This window comes from Spermophilus citellus (assembly GCF_964194105.1).
Source record: "Spermophilus citellus genome assembly, chromosome: 6".
Lineage (NCBI taxonomy): Eukaryota > Metazoa > Chordata > Mammalia > Rodentia > Sciuridae > Spermophilus > Spermophilus citellus.
In genome coordinates this window covers 81830364-81843393 of record NC_138187.1, presented here as the reverse complement: position 1 = coordinate 81843393, position 13030 = coordinate 81830364, and the positions used below count along the sequence as shown (strand labels likewise).

Here is a 13030-nt window from a genome sequence, read left to right as displayed (position 1 = left end):
TGGAGATTCCTCAGAAAACTTGGAATGGAATGGAATCACCATTTGACCCAGCTATCACACTCCTCAGTATATTTTATACACACACACACACACACACACACACACACACACACATACAGATCTTAAAATCAGCATTCTACAGTCACACAGCCACATCAATGTTTATAGCAGCTCAATTCATAATAGCTAACCTAGGGAACAACCTAAGGGCCCTTCAATGAATGAATGGATAAAGGAAATGTGGTATATATACACAATATATATACTCAGCCTTAAAGAAGAATGAAATTGTGGCATTTGCAGGTAAATGGATGGAGTTGGCATGCTAAGCAAAATAAGTGAATCCTAAAGAACCAAAAGTCAAATATTTTCTGATATGTGGATGCTAATTCATGATAAAGGGACTGCTGGGGAAGAATAGAAGTACTTTGGATGAGACAGAGGGGAGTGAAGGGAAGGGAGGAGTCTGGGGGTAGGAAGGGTAGTAAAATGAATCAGACATTAATACCCTATGTGCATATATGACTACACAACCCGTATAATTCTACATCATATACAATCAGAAGAAGTTATATTCCTTTTATATATAATGTGTCAAAATGTATTCTACTGTCATGTAAACTATTTAGAAGAAATTAAAAATAAAATGTGAAATGTTTTTAAAATCTCTTTAGATTTTGCCTTTAGATTTATATATAATGTTTTTAAAATCTCTTTAGATTTTTTTCTACCATATGACTTTTGTTTCAATGGAAATGGAGTTGGTGAAGTAAGGATTGTCATTTTTAGCTATGGGTCCTTTTTAAGTTGGAATTTACCTGAAAATATATACAAGCTGAAGTCAACCCAAAAGACAAAAGAAATAAGATCAAACGATTGGTAATATGTCCACAGAGAAGAGAAAAACAGTTTCACTGAAGACAGAAATCATATTAAGATAGATGAATTTGGAGAAGATGAGATTGTCACAAGCTTGTATTTTATCAACGTGAAAGTGGACAACCTGGATTTGAAGAGTCAGCTGTATATCAGTACTTGGTTATTTTGAAATCCTGCTACTTTCCAAGTGTCAGATTCTATTAACTCACATATGACTACCAATGTCAAGAGAGATGTCAGGAACAGGGTCTCTGGGCTCTCAGCACAATTTCACATCATGTCATTTGAACATATCCCTGTTGGTCTTTATAAGCCCTTTGTTTACTGTGAGCCAAGATCTAAAATAAATATTTTTTAAATTGTTTCACATTTTAAGAAGATTTTTAAAAGGCACATTTACATATTCTCTTACAGACTTAGTTCCTCCTTCCAAAGGGGATACAAATTATTAAAGATATGAGACATTGGTGTCTTTTTCTAGATTTGCAACTATAAATTGAGTAAATTTAATCCCATATAGTCTGTTTTCTGTGACTAATTTCCTCCTGTTGCCTCTTAATTCCCAAACATTCTTTCTTCCTCTTGCCCTTCTCAATATTTGAGATACAGTACCAATGACCAATAGGGCTTAACATTATCTTCACATGTATCATTAATGTTTGATTACATGCATTTGTTTATATGTTTATAGATTATTGTTAAATATTCATTTATTTAACAACATCTATTGAATACTAATTATATGCCATGAACCAGGCTAGCAGTTTTCCACATGCTTGCTATCTTATATTTGGGCCTCCAATGCCTTCTTTACCTTTGGCCCCAGGGCTACATGTGGTCATTCGTTACTTCATAATTTTCTCCTCAAGTAAGTGTGAAAGTAACTGCCCATAAAATTTGCCTGGATACTATAATTAATTAAAAGACTTAAATACAGAAACATGTAATAAACTGTAAGAATAAATTACAAACATAAAAAAGAACATTTGCATGCTCTTGGTTGATGATCTTAGTGATTTTAAGCTCATCTTCCTCTATTCTTTCTTTAGGACAAGGAATGATTAATATTGGATTTTCATGCAAACTGACAAGCCATCAGTAAAGATATAGTTAGTCAAAGAGAATTTGCTGGCTTCAAATGATAACAATAGCTAGCTTCCTACTCTGTCACTGAGTAAGGTCAGTCGTGGTTAAGCAAGCACTGAGGTCAAAGCTAAATCAAAACTATCCTCATCTTCTGAAAACTAGCTTGTTTCTCATGGCTGCAATATGTACAACTTGAGAGTTACACTTAAGCAAAAAAGCAGCCTTTATTCTTAGAGAATATGTCCAGTTTAAAAAAAAAACTGACTTTTAAAATAAGGAAAAAAGTAGGAGTGTGCAAATTAAATAAAGATAAGTTGTTAAAGGTTAACCAGTTTCTCCTGGCAGTGTTATATAAGCAAATGATATAGTCATTCTCTAGTTCTACAATATTTAGATGTTTTATTTCAGTCACATGGTGGGAGCTGAGAACAAATGTGGGTAAACCAAACACAAAATACCTTCACAGAACATAAACTAAAAACCTATTCCCTTACTCCTTCAGTGTTGAATCATGTTATATCTTGACCATAAATGTGAAGAATGTCAAACTAAAGCTGATATTGACATGGTTTGGTCCATATACACAGAAAACAACCATTCAGAAAACACATAATCATGCCATTTGTATGGTTCCTATGGCTTCATAATAAATTCCCAGAAATTTAGGAGATTAAAATGTCTATTTGTTATTTCTTAGTCCCTTGTTTCTATAACTCTGGGCATAATGTAACTGGATTCTCAGCTGAGAGTCTCACCAAGCTAGACTCAAGATTTTGGTTAGGCTACATTCTCAAGGGGAGCTCAGGGTCTTCTTCCAAGTACATTCAGATAATTAAAACAATTTAATTTCTTGTGATTGTGGAACTGAGGTTCTTCTTTCCTTGCTGACCATCATTGAGTTTTGCTACCCTCAAGTCCCCAGCCACACATTCCTCTCACAGTAAGAAAGCATACTTCTTCAAAGCTAATAGAAAAAAATCTTTTTTTCCTTCTTTCCTTCCTCCCTCCAATTCTTCCTCTCTTTCCACCTCCCTCATGAAACAATTGACTCTTATATGACACAGTGTAATCAATCATAAAAGCTACTGTACCATGGCTTCTGCTCTATAACACAACCTTCAGCAAGGAAGTGCTTATTCCATTGTACTCACAGGTCCCACCCACACTTAAAGAGAGGGGATTATGTATTGCATGTGGAAACAGAAATTGTGAAGCCATCTTAAAGTTCTGCCTACAGCCACTACTCAGACCAAAATCTAAAACACGCAATTGAGGGAAAGATAATAATATTCTTTACCTCCACAATCTAGAAGTTAATGTAAATAGTTTAAAGACCAAGAATAGTGTTTTCTAAGAGACAGAAATCAATCTATTAATAATCCTATATGCATTTACTAAAATTCCCAGAGGAAAATACTCAGGGCTTAGACTCAGTGTACCCTTTGAATTATGCCTAGTAGAGATGCATGTTCCTATGTATACTAATAATAGGGCTGGCAAAAATTAATGGATAACTGTATAAGAGATATGTCCCAGTTTTAGCAACCCCAAAACATAACTTCCCATGAAACCAGTCCCTTTTTACCACTAAACTCCTCTTTGTTAGTTATTATATCTAATATCTGGCTACATGCTAGTACAACAACATTCCATTTTCTACCGAAAGAATAAAATTCAATATTTAAATTATAACACTGATGTCTTCTGGATTAGTAATAAAGTAACCAGATGACCATGCTTTGATTCTGCAGTTTTTTTATCCTCGCACTAGGAATGTAAATGGCCTATAAATGTGATGGAACATTTTCTCCTTTGGTTAGGTGACATTATATGGCAAAGTGATAGGGCAAGGATTCCCATGATTATAGTTTGTTCTTTGCAGGGAAGGTGAGAGTTCTTCTGGTAGCTTTGAAGAAGTAAGCAGCTACATTATGAGAAGTTCAAATGGCTAGGCCTTAATTCAACTTTCAGGGGCTAAGACATAACCCAAGCAAATATTTAATCTGAAAATTGGGACCTCAGACCTCAGGCCTACAGTTGCAAGGAACTTAATTCTTCCAACAATCTGAAAGATACTCAGAGGAGTTCCTTTCCCAGGTGACACCTTCATTTTGGCCTGGTAAGCCTGAACAGAAGATCTAGCTAACCCATGACTAGGAACCTGAACCATGAAAACTGTGGGATACAAACAACTCATGTTGCTTTAAGCTGCTTACCATGTGGTAATTTTTCATGAGGTATAGAAAATTAACACATGAGCAAACAGATAAATAAATAAACTGGCAAAATTGATTTTAGGTAATCTCTGTAATAACACTTCATATAACTAAATCCCAATTGATTTTCCCAATAGATACATTATTTTCAGGCTTTTAAAATGTTTTGAAAACTGAAATAAGCACCTACATTTATGGTACCCCCAAACAAATGATAAGCCAAAGGTCAAACTCTTTAAGTGATGAGAGAAAGCCAGATCATTTGGGGAACTAACATATAACTCCCACAAGGTTAAAAATAAATCTGAATAACCATGGTATATGTTATTCATGTACTTATATATGCACAAAAACAAGGGGTACTTACTCTGAAAGTTGTTCACTGAGAAGACTCGAGGATGATAGAATCCTGCTTTGCAAATGCACTGATAGGCTCCAAGTACAAATCCTAGGCCTTTAATTGGCATACACTGTGAAAAAGAAAAGATAGCAATGTAATTGATCATAGTTTATTTCACAGATATCCATCATTCCAAATGCTAACAGAACTAACATATTTTCCAGACATTAAATATCTCTTTTTTGAACCTTTATTTTAGGTTTGTTTGCCAACAGACATTTTTTTAGAAGTAGCGTAGAAAATTGAGTTTTCTTTCCAAGTATACTCCATTACAGTTGCAGTTACCATACATCTTTCACTTATTTAGTTGCCACAGAAAGAAATTACTAGACATAAGTTTTTGTTTTTAATGCAACAATATCATCTTTCTGCTTTAAGAAATATTCACAAAACACATAAGAATATTTTAAGTAATTCCATACTAAACATTTCTGTCAAAGTAAAAGTAGATAGAAAGAGAGATAGGAGACATGGAAATTGCATTTATGAATTAAATATTAATCAAATTTCATACTTAGATCAAAATAACACAAACTGATTAAATAAGTAAAATTTAAGTTGAAAATATAGAAAAGAAAAATACAGATAAATTAATGATCCCAAGGGTTTTGGGCCCAAAATCTATTTCACAGATACATGTTCTACATTGACATAAAAGAAGAAAAAATATGATAAGCTTTTCAAATATGTCATACCAATAGACAATAGACATTTCCCCAAAATGTAATCTTGTCTTCTTTCAAGAATTTCACTTAACCCAGGTAAAACTGAGCTTAGCATACTCAATTACAGAAATAAGGAATAACCACTATTAAAATATAAAGACTATGTCAGTAAAATGGGTGTTTCCAGAGTTTAATCAACATTGAATTAAAACTTCTTTCCTGATATTTCCCTGCCAAGATCCAACCCTTTTCCTTTATGCCATTATAATCTATTAAAGGAACTTAGAATATAATAGATTTAAAAGTTATAAGATAGTCTCGATACAGAGGCTCTTGAGAGAAATGTTTAAATAAATTTTTTCTTGAACACTGTGTTTTCTTTTCTTTCTTTTCTTAATTTTTTTTTTATTTTTTAACTACACGACAGCAGTGGAAAGTATTACAATTCTTATTACACATATAGGGCACAATTTTTCATAGTTCTGTATATAAAGTATGTTCATACCAATTTAAGCCTTTATACATGTACTTTGGTTTTTTTTTGCATTACAATTCTTAATACACATATATACCACAATTTTTGTATCTTTATATATAAAGTATGTTGACACCCAATTCAGGTCTTCACACATGTACTTTGTATAATGACATCCATCACATTCCACCATCCTTGCTAATCCACTGCCCCCCTCCCTTTCCCTCCCAACCCTCTTCCCTATCTAGAATTCATCTATTCTTCCCATGCTCTCCCTCCCTACTCCACTATGAGTCAACCTCCTTATATCAGAGAAAACATTTTGCATTTGTTTTGGGGGGGATTGGCTGAATTCACTTAGCATTATCTTCTCCAGTGCCATCCATTTACCTACAAGTGCCATGGTTTTGTTCTTTTTTAATGCTGAGTAAAATTCCATTGTGTATATATGCCACATTTTTTTATCCATTCATCCAATGAAGGACATCTAGGTTAGCTCCACAGTTTAGCTATTGTGAATTGTGCTGCTATAAACACTGATGTGGCTGTGTCCCTGTGGTATGCTGTTTTTAAGTCCTTTGAGTATAGTCTGAGGAAAGGAATACCTGAGTCAAATGGTGGTTCCATTCCCAGATTTCCAAGGAATCTCCAAACTGCTTTCCAAATTGGCTGCACCAATTTGCAGTCCCACCAACAATGTATGAGTGCACATCCTCGCCAACACTTATTGTTGTTTGTCTCCAGCCATTCTGACTGGAGTGAGATGATATCTTAAGTGTGGTTTTGATTTGCATTTCTCTGATTGCTAGAGAGATGAGCATTTTTTCATATATTTGTTAATTGATTATATATCCTCTTCTGAGAAGTGTCTGTTAAGGTCCTTGGCCCATTTATTGATTGGGTTATTGTTTTTTTGGTGTTTAACTTTTTGAGTTCTTTATATACCCTAGAGATTAGTGCTCTATCTGATGTGTGAGGAATAAAAATTTGCTCACAGGATGTAGGCTCTCTGTTCACCTCACAGATTGCTTCTTTTGATGAAAAGAAACTTTTTAGTTTGAGTCTATCCCATTTATTGATTCTTGGTTTTAATTCTTGTGCTATAGGAGTCTTATTAAGTAAGTTGGGGCCTAATCTCACATGATGAAGATTACAGCCTACTTTTTCTTCTATTAGATGCAGAGTCTCTGGTTTAATTCCTAGGTACTTGATCCATTTTTGAATTAAGTTTTATGCATGGTGAGAGAGAAGGGTTTAATTTCATTTTGTTGCATATGGATTTCCAGTTTTCCCAGCACCATTTGTTGAGATGCTATCTTTTCTCCTGTGCATGTTTTTGGCACCTTTTGTCTAATATTAGATAACTGAAATTTTGTGGGTTAATTTAAATAATAATTTTATAATGTAAGCTCAAATGATAAGCATTCAGGTTAATATTACATATCATGAAAACTCCAGCAAATAAAAATAATTTTATACAAGGTAACTAGTTAATCCTTATTCTAAAATCAGAAGTGCAGAAAGAAATCTTGGAAAAAATAACTTTCTAAAGGACCTTCTTGAATAACTTATTTCATGAATACTGTTTTTTTAACCCAATACAGACTTATATTCAATTATATCTTATATTTAGAAATATGGTTCTTGCCAGAGCAAAATGAAATGGCAGATGAGTACCTGTCAATTCAACTAACTTAGCAAATATTTACAAAACAATTGCTGTGTACCTAGAGCATTCCTGCACAACCTAATTGAAATACAGCATATTCTGTTTATAAAGATCAAGGTATACAAGAGGTCAAATCATATTTCTGAACTAAAAAATAAATAAAATGGCAGAGAAAATTTACAACATTTACTTTGGATAAGTACTAATATTATGGAAAAGTACTAATATTATTTGTAGTCAGTCAGAAAAGGTAGATTTGAGTTCTGACTTTATCACTTTCTAAAGATGTAAATTTAGGAATTCAGGCTTTGTTCTCTTTAATCTCTATGAGACTTGTTTTTTTAATTTGTAAGAACTTCTTTAGTCAGAGTCAAATATAGTTTGAAGGTAAAGCTATCAAGATGTCCTAGGGTAGAAGAGGAATAGAAAAACAAAGGATGACACCAAGGTTTTTACCCAGCACAATCATAAGAATGGAGTTAACATAAACTGATCTGTGAAAGACTGCAAGTGGTATAGACTGGGGTAAAAATCAGAAGTTCAGTGTTGAAAATATTAAGTGTGAAGGTGTCTATTTGAAATTTAATTCTAATCTCAGATATGGAGCTTGATAAACTGATATGATGTTTAGGCTGTATAATTTGGAAATCATTTGCATAAAATTGATAGATAAAACTGACATACTACAGGAAGTGAAGGAAATAGGACCAAAGATAGGAGATAAATCCACCTGTGACATTGGTCAATTCTCTGGTTACCCAAGTTTAATTCATCTGATTGGGCTAATGAGTCATGTATCTCCAACCACCCTCATCACTCCATGTATATCCCTCCTGAAGTTCCTTTCTAGGTCAAAGAAAACAATATTCCCCAATAGAGGAGGGCCATTCCATAGTCAAAGGTACACAAGTAGCTGTGCTTCTCTATGAGAAGTATATCCAGGTATACTAGGAGTTACTAAGGATACATTAGAGTACATTAAATATTTTGCTTCACTGGAATTTGGAGGTTAATATGCTTTCATTAAAATTGCACTAATTTCCTCATGATATGAGTCAATACAACAAAGTGACTCAGTAAGGAATTTTAAATGTTTAGGGAAAATCGACAGTTTATTGAAATTTAAACTGATTCTAGAACTGACATAAAACTGAAGGTTAAAAAACAATATAGTTGATTTGGCAACATTGCGAAATAAAAAGTCCCTTGAAGTTTAAAAAGAAACTTTCCTAATTTTATTATGGAAAACAGCAAAATAGATATTCATTACCTTGAACTTTTTGTTTTAATCCTTTTTTTTCCCACAGGGCTGGGGACTACACAGGATACACAAGCACTCCACCACTGAGCTACACTCACAGTCTTGTTTCATTCTTAAAATTATCTTAATCTCGGGCTGGGGATGTGGCTCAAGCGGTAGCACGCTCGCCTGGCGTGCTGCAGCCCGGGTTCGATCCTCAGCACCACATACAAACAAAGATGTTGTGTCCGCCAAATACTAAAAAATAAATGTTTTTTAAAAAATTATCTTAATCTCAAAGGAAAGAAAAAACTCTGTCAGTTAAAATCAATAAAAGTGCATCATCCTTCTATTGTACTCCCTCTGCCTCTAAGATGGTGGGGTCTTCATGAAACCTGATGTCCTGTTGCTTACATACAGTTGCTGGAATAGAAATTGACCTTGGGCTTATTCTTCTACTAAGGATTATAAATTTGGAATCAACTTTCTATGCTTTCTATCTACAACCCCCATTCCTTACCTATCAAATCCCTATTACCTCCCAACCAAAACTACACATTTTCAAGATTAGGAAATTAATATAGTCAATATAGCCTTTAAAAATCTCTATAAATATAGTGAATGCTCAATTGTTTCCCCTTTTGGGACTTATTTTTATAATTTATTCCTTTTGGATTTATAATATAAACAGAGATCCACAGTTAATACAAAAACTTTAGAATTTTATTCTAACATTCATTTAAGATTTTTAAATATTAATTATATTAATTGTAGGCATTAAAGTCTAAAAATAAAAGTCAAAGGAAGCAGAGATGGAAAAGCAGCACTTCTTTCTCCACAGGGGTAGCTATTACGTAAGTGGCCTTTGATAAACATTGAAATTTCTATATTAAGAGTTATTGTACCCCCATGAGTGAAGAAGATGCATACAATATAAGACACCCTCTTTAATAAGTCTTAACAAGCCATATGCAGAGATTTACTATAGATAATTCTTGAGAGTCCACCACCAAATTCAGGTTTCTAGGAGTAGACTAGATCCAAATGAATAAGAGATGATGGTCAAGAGATCAGAGTAACATGTATAAATTCCCAGAAAAATATAACTTACCAATATTCAATCATATAAAAATGAAAAATCTGAATAGTCCTATAACTAGTAAAGAGATTGAATCAGTAATCAAAAACCTCCCAACCAAAAAAGTTCACAGAACCAGATGATTTCACTACAGAATTCTATAAAACATTTAAAGAATAAATATAAATTTGTTGTTTCTATTACACTAACAAAGAACATTCTGAAAGGAAATCTTTAAAGCAATCCCATTTATAATAACCTCAAAAGAATAAAATATTTTTCCCTTTCCCCTCACTTCCTCTTGTATGTAATTTTGTATAACCCTAAGGGTCTCCATCCATTTCCAAGCAATTTCCCTTCTCTCTCCCTGTCCCTCCCACCTCTCATCCCTGTTTAATGTTAGTCATCTTCTCATGCTCTTCTTCCCTACTCTGTTCTTAGTTATTCTCCTTATATCAAAGAAGACATTTGGCATTTGTTTTTTAGGAATTGGCTAGCTTCACTTAGCATAATCTGCTCTAATGCCATCCATTTCCCTCCAAATTCTATAATTTTGTCATTTTTTAATGTAGAGTAATACTCCATTGTGTATAAATGCCACATTTTTTTTTTATCCATTCGTCTATTGAAGGGCATCTAGGTTGCTTCCACAGTCTTGCTATTGTGAATTGTGCTGCTATTACAGTAGAGGGGGTAGAGAGAGAAGAGGGGAGGGGAGGGGAGGGGAGGGGGGATAGTAGAGGATAGGAAAGGCAGCAGAATACAACAGACATGAGTATGTCAATATGTAAATCAGTAGAAGTGTAACTGATGTGACTCTGCAATCTGTATACGGGGTAAAAATGGGAGTTCATAACCCACTTGAATCAAAGTGTGAAATATGATATATCAAGAACCATGTAATGTTTTGAACAACCAATAAAAAAAAAGAAAAAAAAGAATAAAATAATTATAAATAAAATTAGCAAAGGAGGTAAAGAATTATAAACTGAAAACTATAAAAAATTGCTCTGTGATCAAAAGACTATAGGATTGGCACAAAGATAAATATATAGTCCAGTGGAATAAAATAGAATTAAAAAAAAAAAACTTCTCACATATAATGTGATCTTTGGCAAGACCATGCAATGGAGACAGGACAGTCTCTTCAACAAATGGTACTGGGAAAACTGGATACTTACAAGCAAAAGAATGAAGTTGAATTTTTACCTAATGCCATATAAAAAAAACTTAACTCAAAATTAAAAGAAAACTGGGTAAATGGCAGAAAGAGCAATAGAGGGAAGAGAGCAGGTGGAAGGGAGAGAGAAGAAGGAGAGGTTCTGGGTCTGAATTAGAATAAGATATATTCCATGTTTGTATAACTATGTTAAAATAAATTCCACTGTCATATATAACTAAAAACAACCAATAAAAAAGGAGACCTAAACAAAAGAACTAAAGCTTCTGGAAGAAAACTACAGGAAAAGCTTCATGATATTAGATTTGGGAATGAGTATATGTATATGTATGTGTGTATGTGTGTGTATGTGTATATATACAGTCCAAAAAAAACCCAAAATAGACAATAGGACTACATCAAACTCAAAAACTTCTGTGCAAAGAAAACAATAAATAGAATGAAAAGGCAACCTACAGAATGACAAAATATTTGCAAGCCATCTATATGATAACAAATATCTGAAAGACATTTAAAAAACTACAACTCGGTATTAAAAAATTAAATAATACAAACCCACAATTAATTTAAAAGATGGGCAAAAGACTTAGGAATTTCTACAAAGAAGATAAACAAGTGGCCAACAAGCAGATGAAAAGATGTCTAACATCACCAATTATAAAAGAAATGCAAATCAAAATTACAAAGTATCACTTCACATTGATCAGAAATGCCACTATCAAAAAAAAATAAATGTTTTTGAAGATGTGGAAAATTGGCACCTTTGTAAACTCTTGGTAGGAACATAAAATACTGTTACCACTATGGAAAACAGTAAAAAGGTTCCTTTCAATATTAAAAATAGAATTATCTTTGCAATACCACTTCTGGTTATAGACCCAAAATAATTGAAATAGAATCTTGAAGAGGTGTTTGCCAACCTATGCTCACAGAAATACTACTCACAATATCCATCAATAGGTGAACAGATAAACAAAATAAAGTACATAGAAACAATGAAATATTATTCAGGTTTTAAAGGAAGGCAATCCTATAATTTTCTACAATATGGAGGAAACTTGAGGACATTATGCTAAGTTAAATAAGCCTGTCATGAAAAAGACAAATACTGTCTGATTCCATATATATATATATATCTATATATATATAGAGAGAGATATATATATAGTAAACTCATCAATAGAAAACTTTTTTTTAAAAAAAGTGGTTACCAGGGACCAAGAGGAAAGGAAATGAGGAGGTTTTTCAATGGTTATAGAGCTTCAATTTTGTAAGATGAAAAATATCTAGAGTTTTGTTATACAATATTGCACAGTTAATGCCAATTACTATACACTTGAATAGATTAAGATTATGTGCTTTTTACAACAATTAAACATTTAAAAGAATAGTTTAAAAAATGTTTATTTGATTTGTTGCTATTTATATAAATTCAGTGATTTTGTACATTGATTTTTTTTATTAAGTAATATACAATAAAACTAATAATTTCTCAAAAAAGAATAGTTTAGAACAAAATGGGCCTTTCCCTCAAACATGTATATGTAATCATTACAGTTATATTGTAGTTGGCTGATATAACTCACCTCACATATTATAAACTGCCAACTCTTGGTTCTTAACAAAATTGCAGAGCAAAACCTGGCCAGCCTGTCACTCACGAAAATTTTTGCATGGATATACTACTGAGAAAGGGAATGGCTTAAAAAAAAAGATATATATATAGGGGAAGTAATGTTTAGCATTTAACATAAATAATACTTGTGCCTAAAAAATCACAAACTAGTTTGTAGTAAAAGGAGAAGATAAAAATGCAAATACAATAAAATTTACATAATTAAAAAAATCCTCCAGAAATGGACCTTAAATGTGTTTTTTCTTAATGTTTTGTTTTGGAATCTTCCTAAAATATAAACCATTTTCCTGATTCTCTGAACTGAACACTATGCATAAAACTATTACTTTGAATAGGCAGTGAATTATGCTGAAACACACAATGCCCCCTGGGAGCTACAGAAGATTTACATCTATTTTCTTATACACTAACTAGCCCAGACTGTTGTACTTTTGCGGTTCTTATGCTGCTTTATTGCTTTTTCCTCTTTATTTTGAGCTACTGCCATATATGAATCCTAAAACATG

General features: G+C 32.9%; 1 protein-coding gene across 1 annotated transcript in view; it reads right to left on the bottom strand.

Moving 5' to 3' along the window:
• The window catches only part of GPR158 (G protein-coupled receptor 158), a gene marked incomplete at both ends in the record, with an annotated part of 431513 nt that overhangs the window by 195843 nt on the left and 222640 nt on the right, over positions 1-13030 (bottom strand). Inside the window, one exon of the mRNA XM_081298275.1 lies at positions 4549-4651. Within this exon, the coding sequence (XP_081154401.1) occupies positions 4549-4651 (103 nt within the window). The remainder of the gene's footprint in view (positions 1-4548; positions 4652-13030) is intronic.